Raw genomic sequence first — 27,039 nt, forward strand, 5'->3', positions numbered from 1 at the left:
AGTGTTGCTTGGCTGCATCTGATCCGGTAAGGTGATCCGGTTCGGACAAGGCGTACCAAGAACATGTCCCTCAGTAATTAGGTCACATGATTATTTTTAGGTAACCCGATAAACCTTAGTCACGAGGTTGAGTTATTGGAGTTCACGATTGGTTTGCGACCCGCCGTGTCATGGAGTTATCCGTGTGCGATGGCCTGCGATTCTGGAGAGTCTGGTGGGAACCCGAGGAAGCATTCCCCTCACATGGTCTTCTCGCTCCCGATCCCTCATCCGCAAAAATATGCATATATATATATATATATATATATATATATATATATATATATATATATATATATATATATATATATATATATATATATATATATATATATATATATATATATATATATATATATATTGGGTGGTCGCTAGACTACCGTTATTCTGAGGTTTTCCGTCTGTCTGTATGCATGTAATGGACAGCTCTGGAGACCAGAGGAGTCAACCAATTTTGATGATACTTGACTGATAGGTTCATACCAGGATCTAGTTGTATGCTTTTAAGCACCATTGTTATGGACGCCACAGTTGCCTCGTAACGGGACTTTGAAATTTTGAAAAATACAAAAAACAAAATATTCGAAAATCACAAATCAGCTTCCGCGCTTTTATGCGCATGACAATCAACCTCTTTGTCAAAAATTTTCAACGCGATCCGTCAAAAACTGTATGACCAGTATGCAATTATATAGTGACCACCCATGTCGCCTACCGGCTTGTATGTATACTACATGCCTGTACGTGCGTGCCCATACATGCATAGCCGTACGTGCAAAAAAAAACTCCCAAAAAAACCTTTCAAACTGCGAGCTACAAACAACAACCACACAGGCCGTTCCTTCGCTCTCGCATGCCCTTACGTGCGTGGCCGTACGTGCAAACTAAAAATAACTAAAAAACTTTCAAACCGCGAGCCAGAAACAACCACACAGGCCGTTCCTTCGCTCTCGCGTGCCGTACGTGCGTGGCCATACGTGCAAACTAAAAAAACCAAAAAAACATTCAAACCGCGAGCCAGCAACAAACACACAGGCCGTTCTTTCGCTCTCGCATGCCCGTACGTGCGTGCCCTTACGTGCACCCCCCCCCCAACAAAAACCAAAAAAGCTTTCATACCGCGAGTCAGAAATGACACAGGCTGTTCCTTCGCTCTCGTGAACGACGACTGGATTGGGGCATTGTGTTTATCTATAAATGCGCATAAGAAATCGAGAAATTATTAGAATACAGGAAGTCATCACTATCCGGAAGTGGTGCGTGCCGGACGGACTGTTCACATGCATTCCACGAATTATCGCTTGCATTGAAGTCACAACTGTTGTGATACTTACACACACAAGTTAATTAAAATCCAAATTAAAATCAAGTTTACCTCCCTGTCTTTGCTTGCCATGACATTCGCTGCCATTGACCATTGCCACTCCTACGCCACGGTAACTAAGGCACCGATCCCCATCGTAACCGGCACGGCACGTGACATCATCGTCGGCTGGCCGCACACCAGCCTACGCAGCAACGTGTCCTTTCATTGGTTTGGTAAATAAATGGCCATAACTTGGGAAGCACTTGTCCGATTAATATCAAACCTTGAAAAGGCACATCCACAGGTCCCCAGCAATCTGGCAAGTTTCAATTAGATCGGACCAGTGGTTGTCGAGAAACAGCGGTCACAGACACGCACGCACGCACGCACGCACGCACGCACGCACGCACGCACACACGCACACACACACACACACACACACACACACACACACACACACACACACACACACTTTGAGGCCTGGGAGGGCTCCATTCCACTTTCTGGAAACCCTGTATGGAGAAAACAACCAACGACCAATAACCAATAACACACACAACGTTGCCAAGCACCATTGGAGTAATACAGTTAATATAAATATACACGTGCAAATGTACACACGTATCAAGTAAATAACTACGACAAACACAAAGATTTATCTTGAAACAGCGTTCTTTGAAAGAGGATTTAAAGTGGGTAATTAGTGAAATTCAATTCAAAAATGTATCATTCCAGAGAACACAAAATGTCAATCTGTACTCCATGCCTTCACAGCGAGAACAAACATGGCGAACACCTGGTCGGATGGACCTCATTGTTTTTAGCGAGATGCGGCTCAAAGAGAGCTCGGCGTTGTTGTTGTTCTTCTTCTTCTTCTTCTTCTTCTTCTTCTTCTTCTTCTTCGTCTTCTTCTTCGTCTTCTTCTTCGTCGTCTTCTTCGTCGTCGTCGTCGTCGTCGTCGTCGTCGTCGTCGTCGTCGTCGTCGTCATCGTCATCGTCGTCTTCTTACAAAAACCTTAAGAACTCGGCTATTTCATAAAACAGTACCCGGATCTCCTTAAATACTAAACACCTGTACACATCCTCACATTGACGGTGCCTTTTGAGAGCATCTATCATGAACTTTAAAATATATTCGGACATTTGCTTTTAAGTTTCGAAAAGTTCACGTTGCTATTTAAAGATTATTCCATTTAATATGTTGTAATTTCGTAAATACACTATTTTCTCGTCATGAACGAAGATCGTCCATGACAGACGTGACGTGACGGCACGTGACAAAATCTCGGAAGTTGTTTTTTTGTTTGTTTGTTTTTTTTAATTCTTCTTCCTCTTCTTGTTCTTCTTCTGGTGAAGACAAAACCTTTTGGACATGGCTCTTGGACACATTTGTCCTTGTTTTAATACATATCGATATCGAAGTGAGAGTTGGATTACAAAAGGAGATCGCATAAAAAGGTTAAACAAAGCGATATCCTGTAAAAAATAAAATTTCACATTTTCAGTGGATGAGATGCCTCCTGAGGCACCAACCACACGGCAGCGTGGGACCCAACAAAGGCGGAAACGTTCGACTAATAGTAATCAATGTGAGATTGAAAGCACGTGTACTTTTTCCCTGAAACGAACAACCAAACATCTTGAGAGCGTTCAGCAAGTGGCTAAAGCATTCAAGCAAGCACTCCAACGAAACAGTCGATAAGAAACGGCTAACTTGGCATGCAATTGGCAATCGTGGAACCGTCATATTCAACCTCCACCTCCTGGAGATGCCCATAATGTCACATATGTCCGAATTGGACAAATGGTCACTTTTCTATGAGTCGGAACTGCTTGTAAGTTCGATTCTGGAGCTTAAATTTTGTAATTCTTCTTGGTTTAAGAGATACTCATGGCGATCGCATGTGTGGAAATGAAATAAAATAACAAATGCTGACGTCTCTGGGTGTTTATAAGCATTTCAATGTACCCAGCAATTCGTAGCTATGATGAACAGCCTGTTCCAAGTCGCAGCGTGGTTGAGCAGGCCATAAAAACATGGTGGCTTCATACCCCAGCGAGGTTACCCAGAAAATGCCTTAAGACCCCAAACAGCGAGGTGGCCAAGGATCGCCTGATAAAGGATATAATTATCTTCAAAAGAGGTGTTATAATTAACCCAAAAAACCCAATTTTCACTCTTGACTTCCTTGGAGTTTTCTTAGGATGCATGCAAAGTTTCAGGCTGCTAGGTTTTAATAGTTTTGGAGTTATGGAGGACACACACACACACACACACACACACACACACACACACACACACACACACACACACACACACACACACACACACACACACACACACACACTGCCATTTATTAGTATAGACATACACACACCTTACAATTTACTTTCATAGCGTGTTTTGCACAATTGTCAGTGTCTCGTTGATTAAAACTTTTTGAACACCCCACACGAATGCCAGAAGTACCTTCTGATATGAAGATAAGTGTGATACAAATGAAACCAGCAAGAAGAAGAGAACCACTTTGCCCGACCCGTCGGCCAATGTATTTGGCAATGCCATTTCCTGCAAGGACGGATGGGAAGTCCACGAGTCCAAACAATGCCATAAGAAGGAAAATGTTGATTTTGAATCCCTGAAGGTTCAGAGCCATGCCGTAGTAGGAGAAACTTGTACAGAACCTGTGAATATGGCAACATACGTATGTATGGTATTATAGGGGATTGACAAAGTACATTCTGGAGGGATTTTAAGGGGTGGAGGGTGATGAGTTTTGTTTAGCTGGTGAAACTTTATCATGGATGAAGAAATTTTGCTTTTTAGGCCGTCCCCCACATAGCGGGCAATCGTGTGTGTGTGTGTGTGTGTGTGTGTGTGTGTGTGTGTGTGTGTGTGTGTGTGTGTGTGTGTGTGTGTGTGTGTGTGTGTGTGTGTGTCTGTCTGTCTGTCTGTCCAGGCCATAATGTTTGCCCATTTGAGCTTTTGTCGTCAAATTTTCAGCAAAACTTTATTATGAGAGTATGGAGAAAATAAATCAAAATTGGGTCAAATTGTGAAAGGGCAAAGTCATCGTGACTATCCATCCATCCATTGGGACCATACTCTGTGCAGAGCTTTGGTGCTGCTGAAGGAGTCTCCTTGGCTATTGGACACAATCCTGGACAGGTCACCACTCCGACACAGGATACCAGCAAGCTGGCACTCATTTTGCCGACCTCGGAAGGATGACAGGCAGAGTCAACCCCACCTGTTATTAATTCAACAGCGAAGGGGGATTTAACTCAGGATCCTAGGATCCCAAGCCCCCCATCCTCACCATTAAGCTAACACTAGACATATAGTGACAACTATACAACCCTTGAAGAGAGCAAATACCTATTTTTTTGGTTCCCGTTGTGACAGCGGTTGATGAAAAAAAAAGATAGCTCCAGCAAACTATTCCGCTGAGGTTGTTTGCATTGATCAAATTCTCCCGAAGAGGACTTGACTGAATCTGGAATTGATTTTTTAATATTTTTTTCGTTGCCCGATTTGAACGAAACTTGATACTGCACACTGCAGGCGAATGGTGGGTAAGGTGGCGCTAAAATTTTTGTGATATCGTGTACCGTTTTGGCTGCATTTCGGGAACATACATACATATATATATATATATATATATATATATATATATATATATATATATATATACATACATATGTGTATATATATATATATATATATACACATACATATGTGTATATATATATATATATATATATATATATATATATATATATATATATATATATATATATATATATATATATATATATATATATATATATATATATATATATATATATGATGAGAGTATGAGTAATATATCGATAAATAGCCCTTTTTAGCCCCCCCCCCCCAGCAGCATTTCTCATATGACACACCCTGTTTTTAGCTCAACTGGAACAACAACTGTTCAGATGAGGTATAATTAGCATCATGCGGTGTCAATTAGTCAGTGAGTTAGGCTGCATGGAAACACACAGAACCTTTTCTCTGAAACTACACACACGATTTTGATGAAACTTGACTGCAACCTTCATCACCCGTGATGTACAAAGGCCTTTGCATGGCGTTAAAAAAAAATCAGGGTCTAAGCGGGTCGACAGGAGATTTGACCTCCCCCCTCCCCAAAAATAGGTATTTGCTCTCTTCTCTGAAAGTACACTCATGATTTCGATGAAACCTGACTACAACCTTCATCACCCGTGATGTACGAAAGTTTGTTCATGGAATATATATATATATATATATATATATATATATATATATATATATATATATATATATATATATATATATATATATATATATATATATATATATATATATATATTGTTGCGAATTCGCGCCCGCCGGCGTGCGAACGGCCACGTAACTCGAATCGCGGCACGTCGCCCACAGGACGGACAATTCTGTCGTGACCCTCTCGGACAACGTCGGGAGCTAGTCACGGGTGGGCCTTTCGGCCTCACCACGATCGTGCCAATCGGCCCCCCGCGTGGGATAGGGTTGTTCGCCAAATTCGACCTACCTAAGTACCCACACGGAGGGTAGACCGGGCGATCGCACCTCGCCGCAGGTCGACTCCGGACACGGGCCACTTAAGCGACCCGTTCCGTACTAGCGGGATAACCGAGCGTTGTTATCGTCGGCCTCGACGGTTCCGATTAATTATCGGGCGTATTAAGCCCACCACCAAACCTTTACGTGAAGCAAGATGGAGTTTCAATTGAAGAAAAGATGAAGCGAAACGGGAAAACAGTTCAACATAATGCACATTTATTCTGCGGCACACGGAAAGCACACATATACAATTACAACAATTTTGCACATATATCAAATGCTACAAAAGAAACACAACAATGCAGAGATACTACAGACTACGCGAGCACACGGCAACACTTACACAGTTTTACTTTACAGACGGCGCCAACAACACATTTACTCAAAAGCAAAAGAAAAGGGCCACCCTCAAAGACAAGGGGGCAGACGGGGCCTGTGGGCCAATATTTGCGCGGGACCTGAAAGAGCGGTCAGGTCCGCGAGACCGGGTGGATCCTACCCGTGTCTTTGTGATGAGCCACAAATGTGGCGGCGCAGCGGTGCCCCGACTTCGTGCTCCTTCGCGTGTTTCGTTGGCACTGCTTGGAGTGGGGTGGGAACGGGGCCCCCTTTTCGCACTATCTCAGCGCGGGGGGAAAAAGGGGGGGGGGGAATTGTTGATGCTCTGGGGAAAGAGGATAGCTGGCTTGCTTGGGTCCCGCGACGAGCGATTCCACTGCGAGCTCGTCGCCAACCGCTGTCTTCCTTGCCTCGGACCCGAGCTATTCGGTCTCTTCCCCCATTCTCCTCAGCCGACTGCAGCAAACCACCTGTACGCCCTCGCTTCCCGACTCACTCCCCGCTCTTCCAAGGCCGACTCTGCGCTCAAACCGACTCGACCGCGCTCCAGGCTTCCTCTCTCTGCAGCTCCACGACAGACTCCGAACCCCGACAGACTGCTAACCCCGACAGACTGCTAACCCCGACAGACTGCGAACCCCAACAGACTGCTGCTGCCACACTCTGCCGCTGCCATACTCTGCTCTCCAAAACTGACTCGACTAAAACTGACTGCCCAAATTCGCCCTTCGCTCGGCGCTTCATAGGCCAGCAGGAGAACCCATACGCAAATTTCTGGATCAGAACGAGCTCGGGGGTGGAGCCACGCTCGCCCATTGGACGGAGGAAAAGGGGCGTGAGTCTCCCCTGATCCGAGAATTTGCAGATCTCGATTCTACACCGACGTGCCTGGAGGCAGGGCCAAACCGCCCCGCGCTTGCTGATTGGACGTATCAGAAGTGGGCGTGTTGGATTCCTGATCCGAATTCTCCTCGGAAAGGCTGCATTTTGCACTCGCGGCTCGGCGCGTGTCTTGCACGAGTCCAGGACAGCCTGACGCTTGGTGCCCACAAGTGGCGCGGGAATGGCCGCAGAAGGAGAGGTGAAGGTGGTGGAGGGTCCAAGGCAGTTGTCCACGGCCATGGCGCCGTTTGGAATGGCGGTGATGCGATGTTTACGGGAGCGAGTTGTGAAGGTAAAGATCGTGGCTCTTGGTGTTGTTGTTGTTGTGAAGCGGAGTTGTGGTTGGTGGTTGTTGTGTGATGGCGGTTGAGATGTGGTTGGTTCAAAATAAAGATAGAACAGAAAAACGACTATCTCAAAGGGTCGCAGCCCGAATGAATCACATTTATTCCCTCTAAACAACGGGTTTGGGGCTAACTACACATGTACTTACAGAGATATCTCACCTATGGGACCTGAATGGTGGTTTGCGAATTTCCTCAACCGCAACAATATATATATATATATATATATATATATATATATTTATATATATATATATATATATATATATATATATTTATATATATTTATTTTTTTTTTTTTTTAATCAGGGTCTATGAAAGGTGTGTGTGTGGGGGGGGGGGGTGCCAATCAAAATAGGTATTTGCTTTCTTCTCTAAAACCATAAACTAGATTTCGATAAAACGTGACTACAACCTTCATCACCTGTGATGCTAAAACTAATGGTACTTATTTTCACCAATCTTTGTAGAACTTCTGAGAACTGAGACCTCCTCAGTCCTCATGCCTTGCAAATTCCATCAAAAATTACATGTTATGTAGGTCAACTTAAAGGTCATTAACATTCTGGGATTGCTACTTTTGACTTATTCTCAAAAAGTATCCACCCAATTTGGATGTAATTTGGTAGGAATTATCTCCGCATGGTGCTTTCACAAGTTGGTTCAAACCATGAGCTAATTTACATATTTTTTGGGCCATCCATGCTTTCTAGTGGTTCCCTGGTTCGACCAGGTGGGCCCAGTCATTGCCCTTATTTTTTCAAATCGAATCCGTGTTTCTTTATTTATTAACCTCCACCCTCCCAATGCAGCGGGAGACGGGGTTTTGCAATCGTGTGTGTCTGTGTCAGTGTGTGTGCATATGTAAGTGTGTGTGTGTGCGTGTGTGTGTGTGTGTGTGTGTGTGTGTGTGTGTGTGTGTGTGTGTGTGTGTGTGTGTGTGTGTGTGTGTGTGTGTGTGTGTGTGTGTGTGTGTGTGTGTGTGTGTGTGTGTGTGTGTGTGTGTGTGTGTGTGTGTGTGTGTGTGTGTGTGTCCAGGCTATCACCTTTTTACGATTTGAGCTTTTGTCATCAAATTTTCAACAAACCTTTATTTTGAGAATATGGAGAAAATAATTACAAATTGGGTCAAAATGTGAAAGGGCAAAGTCATAGTGACTATAAATAGCCCTTATTAGGCCCGCCACAGCGCGTCAAGCACGAGACGTCCCGCTTTTTGTTTTTTTTTAATCGTTTTTATTTATTTATTATATTTATTTATTTATTTATTTGTTTTTGAGATTCATTGTGTCTGTCCAGGCTTTAACATTTTCACCAATCGAGCTTTTGTAATAAAATCTTCAACAAACCTTTATTATGATAATATGGAAAACACAATTGAATGAAATGTACATCTTTTTTGAACTGTCATTTTCGTTAAGTTTAGTTTGAGTTCAGGTGGACGCGAATGAGCTTTGCATTTTGAGATGTTTTCCAGTTTCCTAATTTGACTTTGGTTTGGCAGGATGGTCTTGAGACAGGCACACTTGCTTTTGAGTTGTCTTACCAGGGTTTAAATGTTGGCATACAGCAGATATAATCTGTCATCCTGGTGTTTCACAGGCAGGTCAAGGCATTAAACTGTGTGCCATTTCTCGGATGGACACGGAACTGGATGTCACGTCTACTGTGTGTCCCAAATGTAGTGTAGTGATCTTGATTTTGAATATTTTGTAAATGCTACTGCCTAACAACGTGATGTTTTTTTTTCCAGATCGATGTTCTAACCCCAGAGATTTACCATGAATACATCGACATCTGAAGAATGTGCTGAAATTGTTGAACTGTACTTTAGAAATGGAAATTAAATTGTTCAAGCGCAGCGAGCCTGCAGACAGATCACTACACTACTTTTGGGACACCCTGTAACAGCATGAGTTGGTGAACGTTAAATATCTCACGGTGTCCTTCGCAAAGAGTGGGCGATCTATCGCCGGCATCCTGAACAAATTACCTCTTCCAGCAACCCCTGTTGAGTATCTTGTATTGGAATGGCAACCCACCCAGGATTGGAACCCAGACCAATAAACTTCTTCGACAGAAGCGATGCTCTACATCGAGCATGGGGCACCATTACCAGTACAATTCTACTGTCATTGTCATTTGCAGATTCTGAAGGCTGCTTTACATATTTATAACAAAATATTGTGTGAAGACCTATTTGCAAGTCTTATCAGGTTAGTATATTGTACATGTCAAATACAGTAAAGTCAGATTTGATTTACAAAATGACGTTGCTTAAATGTTTTATTAGTTCATGTCAATTGTTTGTGTTTTAATGTACACTCAGTGTACAAAACATTAGGAGCACCTTCCTAATGTTGAGATTCACCCCCCCCCTTTTTGCCTCCAGAGCAGCCTCAATTTGTCAGGGCATGGACTCTAAAAGGTATCGAAAGCGTTCCACAGGGATGTTGGTCCATGTTGACTCCAATGCTTCCCACAATTATGTCAAGTTGGTTGGTAGTGGATCTCTACTCCGAATAGCTCGTTCCATCTCATCCCACAGATGCTCAATTGGATTGAGATCTGGTGCCCGAGCAGGCCAATGCAGTAAGCTGAATTCACTATCATGTTCATGGAATCATTCCTGGATAATACTAGCCTTGTGACACGGGGCATCCTGCTGAAGAAACCCATTCGCAGATGGATACACTGCTGCCATGAAGGGATGCACCTGATTGGTGATGATATTCAGCTATCTTGTGGCATTCAAACGTTGCTCCACTTTTATCAAGGGGCCCATTATCTGCTATGGAAACACACCCCACACCATCACATCACCAGCCTGCAATATTGACACACGGCAAGATGGATGCATGTACGCATGTGGTTTTTTTTTCCATACCATGGTCCTCCCATCAGCGTGAAACAGCATTAACCGGATTTCATCAGACCAGGCAATAGTTTTCCAATCCTCCAGTGTCCAGTGTTTTTGTTCCTTCACCCACTGCAACCACAGGTTCTTGTTCTTTGCAGAAAGAAGTGGAAGTCTGTATGGTCATCGGCTGCCATACCTCATTCACGTCAAGGTACGACAAGTTTAGCATTATTTCATGGGTCTTTCGGCACAAATGTTGTGCTGGAATGTCAGTTGACCAACTGTAGCCCGTCTGTAGTTCTGAACAATTTGTGTTAGCCTCCTTTGGCCTCTTTCATCAATAAGCCGTTTTTGACCACTTGCCTGCCCATTACTGGATATCCTTTGGGTGGTGGACCATTCTCAATATACACAGGAAACTGTTGAGCGTAAAAAGCCAGCAACATTTCAGTTCTTGACACACTCAAACTGGAGCACCTGGCACCTACTACCACAACCCGTTCAAAGGCACTTAAATCTTTTGTTTTTCCCATTCACCTTCTGAATGGCACACAAACACAATTTATATATCAATCATCTCAAGGCTTTAAAATCCTTCTTTAAGCCATCTCCTCCCATTCGTCTACAGTACACTGACTGAAGTGGATTTAACAGGTGCAATCAATAAGGGATCATAGCTTTTACCTGGATTCACCTGATAAGTCTATTTCATGGAAAGAGCAGGTGTTCCTAAAGTTTTGTACAGAGTGTATAATACTTTGTGTTTAACCAAATTATGTATAAATACTTATTTTATCATATTATTCATTTCCTGTTTAAAACTTAGATTGTGAGTTGTTATAATTTGGAACAAAGTGTGATTGGCTTATGATTCACCTGCTCAATAATAAATAGCAAGCATTATAGGAATGAAATGGTGCTCTGAAGATATAAAGAGTAAAAAAACAGACTTCTTCTAAATTATAATTTAATAATTATTGGAATAAACTGTTTTTACGTTTCTGGTTTCACTCCTTATTATACACGTCTCTCCAGCCTCCAGTCCTGTATTTCATCCAACATGTCAATAGTGTTCCACATGGTTTACAGCATGCAAAGAGCAAGGAATTTTTGGCCTTCCGTTATTTTTTAACAGAGGTCAAGGGTCATGGGACAGCAAAGTCAAAGTTTGCAAAAAGCAATTGTATTTGCCTCAGGTCATGAGCATGTAGTTTACATCTTGAAATAATTGTGTCATGCACGTTTACAATTCTGTGGTTGTGTGGCCTTAGCAATCCTGGGAATATGGAAATGTCACATGGACTGGTGGCTCGGCTCAACCATGGATCAATATCACCCCCTCAAAATGGAATGGCATGTATGGCAAACGGGGTTGTGTATTTGATACGAGCCAGCAGATGATTAAACCACGAATCAGGGAGCTCTCAGACAAGCATCTTACCAGTTAACTGTCTAACCGGCTCTCATAGATACTGCAGTCCTATAAAAGGCATCCGCCCACATCACTGCACCACAGAAAAAAGATGGAAAAACCCTTAACCACAGACCAATCAGCAGGGTCATGGAATCCATCACCACAGTTGATATGAAATCATTTTTTTTCTCATGCTTGGTGTTGGCTTAATGGTTGGGGTGCTGGCCTTGGAATCCTTGGATCTTGAGTTCAAATCCCACTCGGTTGTTGAATTAATACCAGTTGGGGTTGACGTAGCCTGTCATCCTTCTGAGGTTGGCAAAATGAGTGTCAGCTTGCTGGCATCCTGTGTCTGAGTGGTGACCCATCCAGGATTGTGTCCAATAGCCAAGGAGACTGCTTCGGCAGCACCAACGCTCTGCACGGAGTATGGTCCCGATGGATTATTTGTCTCCAACAACCTCATCTCAAATCAACAATTTGGTTTCAGACCAGGTCACTCCACCTTGGATATGCTGCTTGTACTCACCAAACAATGGATGGAGGCCCTCAATATCAGATATGAATGAGATCAAGGCCATCTCTGGATATATCTTGGACTTTTGACACATTTTTGGGCTTGGGCTTTTGATTCTGGCATCCGGCCTTACTCTCCAAACTCTCTACCTATGGTATCCAAGGCCAACACCACACATGGCTTTCTGGCTTCCTCTACTCTCAAAGCCAATGTGTGGCACCCAATGGAATCCTTTAATTGGCTCTCCCTGTCAAGGCTGGAGTGCCCCAAGGCAGTGTTTTGGGCCCAGTCCTGTTCCTGATCTTCATAAATGATCTCTTGGACTCTGGAAAATCCTCTTTATCTCTTTGCTCATGATGTCACCCATTGCTGTGACATCCCTCATCCTTCAGACAGGCAGGCTGCAGCCCCTTCCTTCTCTTCAGACATTGATAAAATCACAAGCTGGTCAAACACTTGGAATATGTCTTTCAATCCTGAGAAATCTCACACTCTTACTATCTCTCTCCAAAAGGACCACCCGACCCTCCCATCTACTTTCTTAACAATCATCTTAAGGGAGTTCAGTCATTCAAATTCCTGGGTCTCACTATCAGCCATGATCTTTCTTGGGCAAACCACATATCAACGTTTGCTTCCAAAGCCAGCCGCCAATTGGCATCCTGTTATACTAACTCCTTTGTAGGCACACCTGAATTCCTATCCACCTTTGTTGCCTTCATCCACAGTTTGATGGAGTACTGCTCTCCCCTCTGGGTTGGCTCCCCTGCTTCACACGTTGCTCAGCTTGATGCCATGGAAACCAAAGCTTTCAAGATCATTGGAATCTCCGACACTGAAGCTGAATCTATGGGTCTATCACACTTCACCATCACAAACAGGTCAGTGGTCTCTCTGTCTTCTACCACCTCTTTTCTGGTTTTACACCCCCTGCTTTTTCCGTGCTTTGTCCCCTTACCCCCCAGGTTTCTACCAGGCTCACATGGTCCACCATTAACGCTCTTCTGGTGAAACTACCTCCATCCAGGATCATTGCTCACCTCCACTCATATTTCCTCTTTTTCCTGCCTGTGGAATCAACTTCTTCATCTTTTTCAATCTCACACTTCCCTCCAGGTCTTCAAGATATCTGTTTACCCCCATCTCAACTCGTCCCCAATCCAAAACCATGATCTTCTCTGCCCTCATTAACCCCACCCAAATCCCTCCCAATTTTCCATTTTTTTTCTCTCCTTGGAGTTTCCTTCTCCATGCATGTGTGCTTTGAGTCGTGTTTTTGTCTGTTACGTCCTGATGCGTTGGGTGTACTAGCTTTTCCACAAGCTTCGACGATGTACACAAAAAAGAGGCTAATACCCACTCCGATGGAGGTTTCCAAAGTAAATATACTTACCAAACAAAGAGTGTTATGAAAGTTCGTTTTCTCAGAGTTGCAGTTCGTACCAGGTCCAGGAATGTGTACGTGATTTTCGAAAATTCAACATTGTCATTTTCTGTTTCCATCTTCAGAATCTAAATGTAATCATAAAAAACAAAGGTTTCTACAAAAACATGTCACAAGTATTCCATTCAAATGAGAAACAAAATCATATTGTCAAATAGGCATGTTCTCCTGTTCAAATTATGCCCACGATAATCTGAGTATGTTAATGCCTTGACTCAAAAAATATAACTTCTGCAACTGCCTTCACCACAATACTCCTGTGACACTCATGGACAGACCTCTTATTTTAACAATCAGCACACTGGTTGCATCAATATGCTGAGGTCCCGTAGGTTAGGACAGGAATGCAGAGTTTGACTGGAGTACTCTGCTTCCTTTCCTGTCATTGACTAGAGTATAACAGGGTGACCTGGCCTGAAAGCTTTTCTTTTTGAATTTTACCAATTAAACCTTTGATGTCCACCAGGCATCTCAAGGAGATGGGAATGGGCAGGCACCCACCTGGGGGGATGGCCAGACCGAGGCCCTTGGAGTAACGGTGGAAAGTGCATGCAGTGACGTGCTTCTCCTGTGCATGCTCCCATACCTGACCTGACCTGTCCACCAGCAAATGCCAGTATTTAGAATGCCTGGACAGCACACGAGTTAATGCAACATTCTGCCTGCAAAGCACAAGGACAGCGGTTTATCATCATGTCGGGAATCAAAATCCAGACTTGACAACTCAAGCATCACCTCTGCACTATCCTGTCAGCCCATGAAACCACCAAGAGCAGCTGCAACTATCGGGGACGCCTCTTCGCGGTAGTTGTAACTCAAGTCGCCTAATGTAAGTCGGGACCAAATCTTACTTATTCTTTCTTGCTGCCCGGATTTGTTAGGGCATCACGGTCACTGTCGGAGTACCTATCGGTCCCAATGGACTGACCCTTTCTCTCCTGGGTCTGTCTTTGTCTCTGTCTGTCTCTCTGTCTGTCTGTCTGTCTGTCTGTCTGTCTCTTTCGTGTCCCTGACCATGATGGTGGGGGTACACTTCAGAGAACCATATCATGAACAACATCCTGGATGTGGGGGATCTCTGGGTCGCTCCAGGTAGACCGATCGGCTGTCCCCGTGATTGGCTGTCTCCGTGCGTAGGCTTGACCAAGAGAATTGTCCAGGGCGACACAACAATACCAACAACAACTAAGAGCATAGTGACTTGGTAAGGCTTTGGGGTGGGGGGGGGAGTTGGGGTGAGGGGTGAAGGTTTGAGTGTATGGGGAGCAGGGAAGGTTTGAGTGTGTGGGCAGCGGGGGAAGGTTTGAGTGTGTGGGATGTGAGGGAAGATTTGAGTGTGTGGGGTGCTGGGGAAGGTTTGAGTGTGTGGGGAGCGGGGAAGGTTTGAGTGTATGGGGAGCAGGGTAAGGTTTGAGTGTGTGGGCAGCGGGGGAAGATTTGAGTGTGTGGGCTGCTGGGGAAGGTTTGAGTGTGTGGGATGTGAGGGAAGATTTGAGTGTGTGGGGTGTGGGCTACATTTGGGTGTGTGTGGTGTGGGGAAGATTTGAGTGTGTGGGGTGCTGGGGAAGGTTTGAGTGTGTGGCATGTAGGGAAGATTTGAGTATGTGGGGTGTGGGGAAGATTTGAGTGTGTGGGGTGCAGGTAAGGATTTGAGTGTGTGGGGTGTGGGGGAAGATTTCAGTGTGTTGTGTGCAGGTAAGGATTTGAGTGTGTGGGGTGTGGGGGAAGATTTCAGTGTGTGGTGTGCAGGTAAGGATTTGAGTGTGTGGGGTGTGGGGGAAGATTTGAGTGTGTGGTGTACAGGTAAGGATTTGAGTGTGTGGGGTGTGGGGGAAGATTTCAGTGTGTGTTGTGCAGGTAAGGATTTGAGTGTGTGGGGTGTGGGGGAAGATTTCAGTGTGTGGTGTGCAGGTAAGGATTTGAGCATGTGGGGAGTGGGGGAAGATTTCAGTGTGTGGTGTGCAGGTAAGGATTTGAGTGTGTGGGGTGTGGGGGAAGATTTGAGTGTGTGGTGTACAGGTAAGGATTTCAGTGTGTGGGGTGTGGGGAAGATTTGAGTGTGTGGTGTACAGGTAAGGATTTGAGTGTGTGGGGTCAGGTCAGGTCAGGTATGGGAGCATGTGCCAGAACAGCACGTCGCTGCGTCTACTTTCCGCCGGTACTCCAGGGGCCTCCGTCTGGCCATCCCCCAGGCAGATGCCAGGCCCATCCCCATCTCCTTGAGATGATGGTCAACCTGTTGCAACCATGAGGCACGTGGTCGACCCACTGGCCTCCTCCACTCATGAGACTCCCTCGCTGAGAGAATCTGGTGAGCAGGATCAGAGTCAGGAAAACGAGCCACATGTCCATACAGCCGCAACTGACACTCACGGACTATGCAGGTAACAAATCTCATCCGAGTCTCTCTCAGCAACCGCTCGTTGGACATAAAATCCGACCAGCGATAGCCAAGGATTCTCCGAAGAGACCTGGTACCAAAGGAATTAAGTCTCCGTCTCAGATCCTTGGTCAGAGTCCAAGTCTCGCACCCATAGAGCAAGACTGGAAGTACCAAGGACCTGAAGACTCGGACTTTCGTCCTCCCGCACAGGTACCGGCAGCGCCACACCCCATGATCCAGTGAATCCATGACTCCCCAGGCCCGACCCAGACGTCTATTGAACTCTGACTCGCAGCCAGCAGAGACATGAATATCACTGCCAAGGTAAGTGAATCTCTCCACAACCTCAACATCCTCACCACAAACAGACACAGACAGGACAGCAGCATCCAAGATGTCACCGAAAGCCTGGATCTTAGTTTTGACCCAAGAAACCCGTAATCCCAACGGCTCCAACTCCTCATTCAGCACCTCGAGGGCCCCCAAGAGGATGTCTAAAGTCTCCGCAAAGATGACTGCATCATCTGCAAAGTCAAGGTCCGAGATCTTCACATTCCCAAACGATGCACCGCAACTTGATCTCTCCGACATCCTCCCTAGAATCCAGTCCATACAAGTGCTGAAAAGTGTGGGGGCAAGTACACATCCCTGACAAACTCCAGTAACAACTGGAAATAAGTCAGAGATGGTACCACCACACTTCACAGCACTCTCAGTACCAGAGTAGAGTTCAGACATCAGATCGATCAGTTTTGGTGGCACCCGACGAAGACCAAGAATCCTCCAGAGGACATCCCGATTCACTGAATCGAACACTTTACAGAGATCAACATAGGCTGCAAGCAGCCCCTGCTGAAACTCTCATCTGCGTTCGGTGAGGACACGAAGTGCAAGGATACGGTCAATCGTTGACCTCTTTGGTGTAAAGCCTGACTGCTCTGGATGCTGGTGCTCAAGCAGATGGTGGCGCACCCTATCGAGAATTATCCGAGCAAAGACCTTGCCCGGCACTGAGAGCAGCGTCACCCCTCGGTAGTTGTTGCAGTCTTGGCGATCACCCTTCCCTTTCCAGAGAGGGACAACAAGGCCCCTCTTCCAGTCAGTTGGGATGATGCCTGTGTTCCAGGCAGAGCACAAAACTGCATGCAACGACACGAGTGCAGCATTTCCACCAGCCTTGAGAAGTTCGGCATGGATGCCACAGATCCCTGGAGCTTTGCCCCGTTTCAACTGGTTAACCGCAGCCCGTGTTTCCACAAGCGTAGGTGGACCACAGTTGATTCGAGGGTCAGCAACAGGGATTGTAACACCCTTGACGTCCAACTCGACAGTTGGGGGATCAGCCTGGTACAACCGCTCAAAGTAACCGGCCCAGCGGGCCTTCACTTCAGACTCCTCTGTCAAGAGCCTACCACTCTCTGCTCGAACGGTAGTGCTCCGAGGGATGGGCTTGGATGAACGTAATGCGCGAATTCCCCTGTAAGCGGGACGAGAATCACCTGTCCACAGGTGATGCTCTACCCCCTCACAGATTCCTCGCACATAGGCCTCCTTGTCCACCCTCAGTGCACGTACAGTTTTACGCCTCAGCTCCCTGAACAGCTCAGCTCTGCCATTCAGCCTGGCCCTGCGACTCTGGTCAATGGTATCCAGTGTCCCTTGAGAGACAAAATTCTTCTTTGCCCTGCGGTGAGCTCCAAGGCATCCACCGGCAACATCAAGGACGGTGGTCTTGAAGGCGCTCCACAACTCTTCAGGACCCCCAAAGCACCCAGACCCCCCAAGTGTCCACTCAGCCTGTTCGCAAACTCCTCAGCTACTCTCTCATCCCTGAGCTTGGCAACATCCAGCCTCGGCTGGGATGGTACCATTCTCCAGGATTTAAGGTGCAGCTTTAGAGTTGCTACAACAAGCCTGTGGTCAGTATTGAGGAACTGAGCACTCCGGTAGACCCTGCAGTTCTGGATCATCCTCCAACGACCGTCAATGAGGACATGGTCAATCTCCTTTGCCACACCGCCAGCGTTGGAATACCAAGTCCAGCGATGAGCTTGTGGGCGCTGAAACCATGAACCAGCCACCCTAAGTCCATGACTTCTTTCAAAGTCAAGGAACTTAGTGCTATTCTGGTTCATAGTTCCTGACCCATGGGGACCAACACACACCTCATAACCGTCCCTATCAGTTCCCGTCGATGCATTGAAATCCCCCAAGACTAGAAGTGTATCTCGTCTGGGGCACTGATCAACCACAGACTCGAGTGTGGCGTAGAATGCATCCTTCACGGTGAGATGACTCGCCTCAGTCGGAGCATAAACAGACACCAGGGAAATGACACCTAAGGAGTGACGAATCCTTAATCTCATAATACGCTCGTTGACCGGTGTTACCTCAATTATCATTGGGGTCAGCTTATTGGACACAGCTACAGCAACTCCTTGGGTATGGTAACCATCAGAGCGACCAGACCAATAGTAGGTGTAACCATCCACCATTATCTCGCCGCAATCCGGTCTCCGAACCTCAGAGAGAGCTGCAATCCCGATGTCCAAACGCTTGAGCTCAGATGATAACAGAGACAGGTGATCATCCTCTCTTAGGGATAGGACATTCCAGGCACCCACCCGAAGGGACCGCCTCAGGTTAACCCAAGGAGACCACCGTCTGGTGGACGACACCTCAGCACCACTCCGACACACTCTCCCGCAATCTGACCCAGGGATGTTACCCCGTGGTTTCCCTCCTATCAAAGATTGGGGGTCCCGAAGGCTTTGCCCCAATCCCGTCATCCGGTGAGCTGCCCTGTTAAGGGAAGCTGCACAGGAGGTACTCCCACGGAGTGGGTTTTCAGATTTTTTTGCGTTTTTGCGTTTTGCGGAATGAAGGGTTTTACGGTGGCCGGAGTGCAAATCCTGCCACCAACCTCCTAATAAGAAGTGACCCAACTGCAGGAGGACGTCCGCAGACACAGTTGGGCACTAGATATGGATGGCCGTTGGCTCACAAGGAGCTCCTCCGCCCTTTGACAGGTTTTGTTTTTAATCCTGCTGGGTGTCCATATCCAAACACCCTCCTCACCTAGAAAACCTGGTGGGGGAGACGGTTTAGTCGCCGCCAACCCGACCATGGAACAGGTTAGTACAGGTTTACATGGTACCTGTAGCAGGTCACAGATCGAACCTTACCTGACAAAAAAAGGGAAGATTTCAGTGTGTTGTGTGCAGGTAAGGATTTGAGTGTGTGGGGTGTGTGGGAAGATTTCAGTGTGTTGTGTGCAGGTAAGGATTTGAGTGTGTGGGGTGTGGGGGAAGATTTCAGTGTGTGGTGTGCAGGTAAGGATTTGAGTGTGTGGGGTGTGGGGGAAGATTTGAGTGTGTGGTGTACAGGTAAGGATTTCAGTGTGTGGGGTGTGGGGGAAGATTTCAGTGTGTGGTGTGCAGGTAAGGATTTGAGTGTGTGGGGTGTGGGGGAAGATTTCAGTGTGTGGTGTGCAGGTAAGGATTTGAGTGTGTGGGGTGTGGGGGAAGATTTCAGTGTGTGGTGTGCAGGTAAGGATTTCAGTGTGTGGGGTGTGGGGGAAGATTTGAGTGTGTGGTGTACAGGTAAGGATTTCAGTGTGTGGGGTGTGGGGGAAGATTTGAGTGTGTGGTGTACAGGTAAGGATTTGAGTGTGTGGGGTGTGGGGGAAGATTTCAGTGTGTGGTGTGCAGGTAAGGATTTGAGTGTGTGGGGTGTGGGGGAAGATTTCAGTGTGTGGTGTGCAGGTAAGGATTTGAGTGTGTGGGGTGTGGGGGAAGATTTCAGTGTGTGATGTGCAGGTAAGAATTTGAGTGTGTGGGGTGCGGTTGAGAGTTCAAGTGAATGAGGTGAGGGGAAAGTCTTTTGTTCATCAACATTGATAATTTTATGTTTACCTGACGAGAAAACATTCACCAATAAAAGGGGAAATTGCATCACATTCAATGGAAACCAGAAATGAGCACATACTATACTTGAAGTATCCTTTGCCAAATAACCTGAGGTTATCCAGCTATTGAATTGACCTCTGAATGTGGAATGCTGAATTGTTTCATTGCAACTCCCTCTCGACAAACGTGCATGGACCAAGGATGGAGGATAGGAAGGGTAGGAAGAGGCAAAATGAGATTAAATGAGAGGAAAGAGATGAAATCAGTCAGCTTTTTGTCGAGCCATTCCCAGAAGTCAATTTGTTTCCAAAAAGATATGATGGAATATTAGTCTCTGTGAATGCTTATGGATGTCTGCATTTGTGAACAAAATATGCAATGTATTTTATCAAGTGAAAGTATATAAGACTCTGATAACTGTAACAGAGCAGTATATTTATTTAATTGTGCTTGGGAAAGGTTACCTTTGCTGTTAAGTTTCCTGTTAAGTAGGAACAACAACAACAACAACACCACCAATAACAACAACATGAGGAGAAAAAGGAATGACAGTTTTAGAACTGAAGGGGAGAGATAAGGGCGGCAGGAGAGAAAGAAGGCATTGAGACTTCTCCAGAGATGTCACAATCTGTTTTGAGGGGTGCATATCATTTTAAAACAGACCTACCCAGTGAAGGAGGAATTGGGGTCTTCTGTATGCAAACACCTTGAGGTATTCGCCTTCCTATGATGGATCCAGTTTAACCCACTGTGCACTGGTCGGTCGAGATTCTGCTTCTCTTCTAATACATACTAGTGGAAGTATGAGTCTCAGCTGAACTCCCTCAACTATTGGTCAATGGCTGATCATTCTTCCCAATGAGATGGTACTCATTTTGCCGACCTCAGTAGGATGATAGGCTGAGTCAACCCAGCTGGCATATTTTTAACTGCACGACAGGTGCTCAAACTGACGACCCTAATAATGTAAGGCATCCACCTTAACCGTTAAGGCCGACTCCATGATGCCCTCATGAAATTGACGGTCTTGTATATGGACGAATCATCACCAGGATGATGATGTGCCATACAGAGGACATAAAGCCAAGAGACATTCCAGTGGATTAGAGGTTAATATGAAATATTACCTTTTAGTGGGGCAACTTAGCTAAATATAGCATAACAATTGTGCATTTTGTGAGGAAAGCACCAAATTTGGCACACTAGTAGCCTATCATATTATGAACAGATTTGGATATTGGGCCATCTCAAATTCAGCTGCTGATGGCTGTGGCAGCCATTTTCCACTGCCATCAAAAATTTTGAGATGGACCAATATCGAAATCTGTTCATAATATGATAGGCTACTAGTGTGCCAAATTTGGTGCTTTCCTCACAAAATGAACACTTGTTATGCTAAGTTGCCCCACTATTTAGGTGGACTTGTTTATTGATTTATTATGGGACTGCCCATAGGGTTTGTAAAAGAGAGATAATATCTGCATAGAAAGAAAAGCAAAGAATCAGGAACATGGTCTACTGTTACATTGGACTGTGGGGTGGACTCGAGGTCAGATCCTCCACTCACACAATCACCAATTTAGTGATGGGTGCTCCCCATAGACCATATGTTGCCACTAGGAAAGCTGAACAGATATTTGCATTGGTTTCTGGCTTACAGAACCTCCAACGAGATTGTCACCTGGCATAGGTTCCCCATTTACTGGGCTGGGGAGGGTTGGAAAGTGATGTGCTTCAGCGAACCATATCATGATCTTTTGTCAAACTCTCTATTGAGGGTCCGCACCATTTCCCAACGGCTGTGGATGTACTCATGCCATGGTTATAATTCACAAACTGCATGCCAAGCCAACACACCGATGGTGAAAACAGGTTTGATAAATAATTATCAAAAGGGAATTGGGAAAACAACAGGAGAGAGAAAGTACATATCACTTTATTTTCCATACAATACAACTATAAAACATCATGAATTGTTAAGACAGAGCGGAAGGACAAGACGATCAGAGAGAGAGAGAGAGAGAGAGAGAGAGAGAGAGAGAGAGAGAGAGAGAGAGAGAGAGAGAGAGAGAGAGAGAGAGAGAGAGAGAGAGAGAGAGAGAGAGAGAGAGAGAGAGAGAGAGAGAGAGAGAGAGAGAGAGAGAGAGAGAGAGAGAGAGAGAGAGAGAGAGAGAGAGAGAGAGAGAGAGAGAGAGAGAGAGAGAGAGAGAGAGAGAGAGAGAGAGAGAGAGAGAGAGAGAGAGAGAGAGAGAGAGAGAGAGAGAGAGAGAGAGAGAGAGAGAGAGAGAGAGAGAGAGAGAGAGAGAGAGAGAGAGAGAGAGAGAGAGAGAGAGAGAGAGAGAGAGAGAGAGAGAGAGAGAGAGAGAGAGAGAGAGAGAATCTTCTCACCACACTCTGCTTGCGAGAGGTCCACAGATGCCTGATGCGGGAAGACGAGAGCAAAAATGGCTGGTTTCATGGCATCAACAAGAGGGAGAGAGATGTTTCATGGATCACATCTCAGCATTGCAGCCCCTTTCTGGATGCACCCATTTCCAACTCTGGTGGAGTCCCCATCGAAAATCTCACACAGGCTCCACAAACCTCTCTGCTCTCTTCCCTCGCTGGAGCTTCTGCAAACCGTTCTGCTAGAACTGTCACGCTAACTCGTCTTCTACTCGCTGAGCTGTTCTATGTACTGCCTTAGCTGTCCCGCCCCTCTGCTATCATTTACTCTGAGACGGCATTCTCACTGGCTCTCCCTACAAGCCACTCGAGCCCACAGAATGCCCACTGCTGCTGGTGGCTTGAGGTGATTCTTACCGCTGTGTGCAGCTGTGAGACACATCCAGCTCATCTTCAGAGGGGATCTGCTCGGTTTGCGGAGCTGGCTTGTTGGTACTTTGTCGTAATGAAACCACATAGACATACTACAAGGGAATGAATTAAGGGATTAAGCAGGGGGGATATCAGGGGTTTAGACACATATGGAGGGGGAGGGTGAATGGTTATGATCTCGTCAAACAAACTTTGACACGTGACCGATCATTTTACACAGAAACCAACACTTATGCAAGACATTTGTTAATGATATAACTAGTTTATATCATACTGTTACCCTCCATTCACATCTCTGCAACAATACTGAGAAATGCAAGTGAGAAATGCTTGAGAAGGCAGATCGCAGGGAAAGTGGTAGAAACCTTGTAGGACACATCCACAAGATCAGAGAGCAGAGCCTTCAGATGTTTGAAGACAAAAAAAGTTAAATTCTGAGAAAAATGTGGTTAGGGTTGTGTGTAGGGGATAGGGTTGTGTGTAGGCGATAGGGTTATGTCTAACAGCTCAGTCAAGGTCAGGTCCTGGCCACACTGGCAGGGAACGTGCTGCTCAGTCCTGGTGTCTGGACTTGCTCGGAGAGGAAAGCGTGTGTCTCTGACATGGGTGAGGCAAGGCTCTGACTGTGGCATGAGCGTGCGAAGCACATAGGTTTCCTCAAGGGCATTCAGGCTTCTAGCTTCGGCTTGGCACACCCGCCTCGATTTTTTTTGTTGTATACATTGTCGAGGCTCGTATGAGAGCTAACACACAATGCACAACAAGGGGGGCATGAGACAAGAGTGGTGGGAGAGGAAGGACAAAACAATGGTGAACAGAGACATTATGAGATCTGTGGAAGGGAGATGGATGGGGTGGGGAACACGGGGTACGCAAGATGGGCATTGCAGGGACTTTCAGGAAGGAAAGCAGGGAATTTGAAGGCGGTGGGGTTGGGGTGGATTAACGCGAGTAGAAAAGATCATGGTTTTGGATGGGGAAAGAGAAGAGGTGGTGGTGAACAACTGTTTTGAAGGCCTGGAGGGAAGAATGGGATTGAACAGAGTGAGGGAGTTTATTCCAAAGGTGGGAAAAAAGAGGAATGAAAGAGTGAAGGGGAGAAGTGATTGGTGATTTAGGTCATTTTACCAGCAGGGGGTTGCTAGCAGACCTTGAGTGCCCTGCGGAAATATGGGGGGGGGGGGTGGGATATACCGCAGACAAAGCAGGGGGGCAAGACTGGAGCGGAGACGGTAGAAGACAGAAAGACCACCAACCTGCCTGCGGTGAGAGAGTGAGAGGCCCAAAGACTCAGCCCTACCACGGGAGATACCAATGATCCAAAATTCCTTGGTTTTCACAGCGTGAAGCCAAGAAAGGTGAGAGGCAGGAGCACCATCCCAGAGGGGAGAGTAGTACTCCATCAGGCTGTGGAAGAAAGCATTGTATGTGGTCAGGAGCTCAGGTGGGCCGAGGAAGGACTTTGCACGATGGAGGATTCCCAGTCGGCGACTAGCTTTGGAGGCCATGTTAGAAATGTGGCTTTCCCAAGAAAGATCTTGGCAGATAGTGAGACCCAGAAGTTTGAATGAAAGCACTTCTTCAAGAGGATTGTTGATAAAGGAGATGGGATTGGGGGAGGGGGGTTCGGAGAGACAGTGAGAGTGTGAGATTTGTCAGGATTGAAAGACATATTCCACGTGTTGGACAAGTTTGTGATTTTATCCTGATCTACAGAGAGTGAAGAGGCTGCTGCTTGCCAGTCTGAGGGATGACAGAGAGTATGTTAGAGGGTGGAGTCATCAGCAAAGAGATAGAGAGGATTTTCCAGAGTCGGGGAGATCATTGATGAAAACCAGAAAAAGAACAGGGTCCAGAATGCAACCTTGAGGAACTCCAGCCTGGGCAGGAAGAGGGGATGAGAGAACTTCATTCAGGGCCACATGTTGGCTGTGACAGGGGAGGAAGTCTGCGAGTCATGAGTGGAGATGTCCTTGGATACCATTGGAAGAGAGTTTGGTGAGCAGGGCAGGGTGCCAGACCATATCGAAGGCACGCGATATGTCTCGGGCTGATTGATCTGCAGTTGCAGGGATCTGTTTTGCACCTTTTTTATGCAGAGCAGTAATGTTTGCTGATTTCCAAGCAGATGGCAGATGACCTTGAGCAAATGAGAATTGAGCAAATAAAAAACAGAACCACCCACTGCCTAATTCAGTGTCAGCTGCAGCAATGCAATCCGCAGCATCACGCAGCTGACATGGCTTTTGAAGTTGTTTTTTTGGCAGGATTGTCAACTCCACAAGCAAGTGCCAAGGATTGTGTTTCAGGAGTTATTTTTCACAAAGGACATAAACTGTGAAGAAGGATGGACTGTAACCAGGTTTTTGTTTTGTTGTATATACTCTTCCAGAGTTTATCTATAGGTAGGGATGTAAAGGGAAGGAATCTCTGATAAAACAGAGGTTTAAATAGGTAAGCGAAAGAGGGCAGAGGGTGGGTGGTCAGAGTTGAGGGGTTGGGTGGAGGTAAAATATAACGGGGGGAGGGGTTAAAAAAATGTTTTGATGCCTTGTCGAAGCTCATGAAAGACCTTGGTTCCTGAGTCAATTTAATTCAGAGAAGCTGGTGCAAGATGAGTGGAAGAGGTGGAGGAGGAGAAGGAGAAGTTGGTGCCGGAGGAGATCTGCTTGTGAAAAAAAATTCATTCCTTTTTATTGACAGGGTCAAATAGTTTTTCACTGAGTTAACATTAAAGTCATTGGGGGAAATGGGATAGTCCCAGAACCAACAAAAATTCCCCGACTGCTGTGTGTTATTCAGTTCACCAAAGCATCCACAATACATACGACATGGAAAGCTGTTAGGTCCTGTCCCGAGCCCGATTAAGGGTGTACTTGCTCCTTTAGCAAGCTCAATTTGGAATGACAGAGGCTGATCGGGCGGCGCACTGGACTTCTCTCCACATTGAGGACCAAAAATGGAGGTACAAGTGGACATCTCGTCGATGGGACATCTTCCCATCTATAGTGGGAAGTTAACGTGGGAATTGGGTGCGAGGACCCTACCTAAATGAATTGTCTCAGACTGTGTCTGTGGTGGCTTAGCAACTTCTCATGCAGCAGATTTATCTGCGGCTCGTCGGCTACAGGGTCATAGGCCGGGAAGCGGGTCCGAGAAGCCCCTCTCATGACCCGGACCGGCGGAATCCATAACAACATAATTTTTTGGAACGTATCTCATAATAAGGACAAGGGTGTATTTAACTTTTGTCATACAGACACTGACCTCCACATTTAAAACGACTTGTTTGCGATTTATTCTGGCAACCCTTTTGAAGCTTTTCAATGCATTGTCGTATCGTCCTTTAAATATCAGCCAACGTGCAGACTCGACATGAAACCTGAAAAAACAAAAAAGATCTCACACCATTGTATGCAACACTTCCATGTTTATAAGGAGTCATCTATTTATTACAAATGCTAAAGGAAGGGCTGCTTTGCGAAAATTTTGATTCATAAAAGGAAGAGAAGAGAGAGAAGAGGAGAGAGAAGAGATAGAAGAGAGAGAAGGGAGAGAGAGAGGGAGAGAGAGAGAGGGAGAGAGGGAGAGAGAGAGAGAGAGAGAGAGAAAGAGAGAGAGAGAGAGAGAGAGAGAGAGAGAGAGAGAGAGAGAGAGAGAGAGAGAGAGAGGAGGCATGTATGGAGTGGGTGGATGGGGAAAGAGGATGTCCAAAATACCACCATATCTATGTGCCAAGACAATAGATGGCTCCAAACATTATCACAGAAAAACAATGGATGAATAAAATCATATTAGTGCAGTTGTTAAAATCAAAATCAAAATTGTGAATATTTTAGTTTTATTTTTTATTGTAATCATACATTCCAATGAAGAAGAAAAGGAAAAATGTGGCTGAAACAGTGAGCTGGAGGTGACGCCAGTCTCGAATGGCATAAGCGAGCCCGGCCAGAAGGATCTGTCCGATCGTGTAGGAGAAACCTGACATCACGGAATATGGTACCCGGTTCTTCTTGCTCATCCATTCCAGACCTGAAATTAAATCATTACTCAGTGATATCACAAACGTGGTTGAATACAACTTGAGATCAACAGCCTGGGCAAATTCAGAACGCACTGCGTAAGGTCAAGTGTCGGGTTAACTCTGTTGATTCATTTGGTTGACAAATAAATATTA

At 45.8% G+C, this 27,039-nt stretch overlaps 1 protein-coding gene across 3 annotated transcripts in view; it reads right to left on the reverse strand.

Annotated features, from left to right (window-relative positions):
- The window catches only part of LOC147012191 (solute carrier family 22 member 6-B-like), an 89,831-nt gene that overhangs the window by 39,375 nt on the left and 23,417 nt on the right, over window positions 1-27,039 (reverse strand). For 2 of the 3 annotated variants that reach the window (XM_085856017.1, XM_085856020.1), the window contains exons 4-7: window positions 26,726-26,894; window positions 26,130-26,244; window positions 13,704-13,822; window positions 3,816-4,030 (exon numbers count right to left, since the gene is read on the reverse strand). In XM_085856017.1, coding sequence (XP_085712143.1) covers window positions 3,816-4,030; window positions 13,704-13,822; window positions 26,130-26,244; window positions 26,726-26,894 — 618 coding nt within the window. Of the gene's footprint in view, window positions 1-1,467; window positions 1,858-3,815; window positions 4,031-13,703; window positions 13,823-26,129; window positions 26,245-26,725; window positions 26,895-27,039 lie in introns of those variants that run through there. The other variant, XM_085856018.1, reaches the window with a different exon arrangement.

This window comes from Eptatretus burgeri, chromosome 15 (assembly GCF_056783735.1).
Source record: "Eptatretus burgeri isolate ZD-2024b chromosome 15, Ebu_testis_v1, whole genome shotgun sequence".
Classification (NCBI taxonomy): domain Eukaryota; kingdom Metazoa; phylum Chordata; class Myxini; order Myxiniformes; family Myxinidae; genus Eptatretus; species Eptatretus burgeri.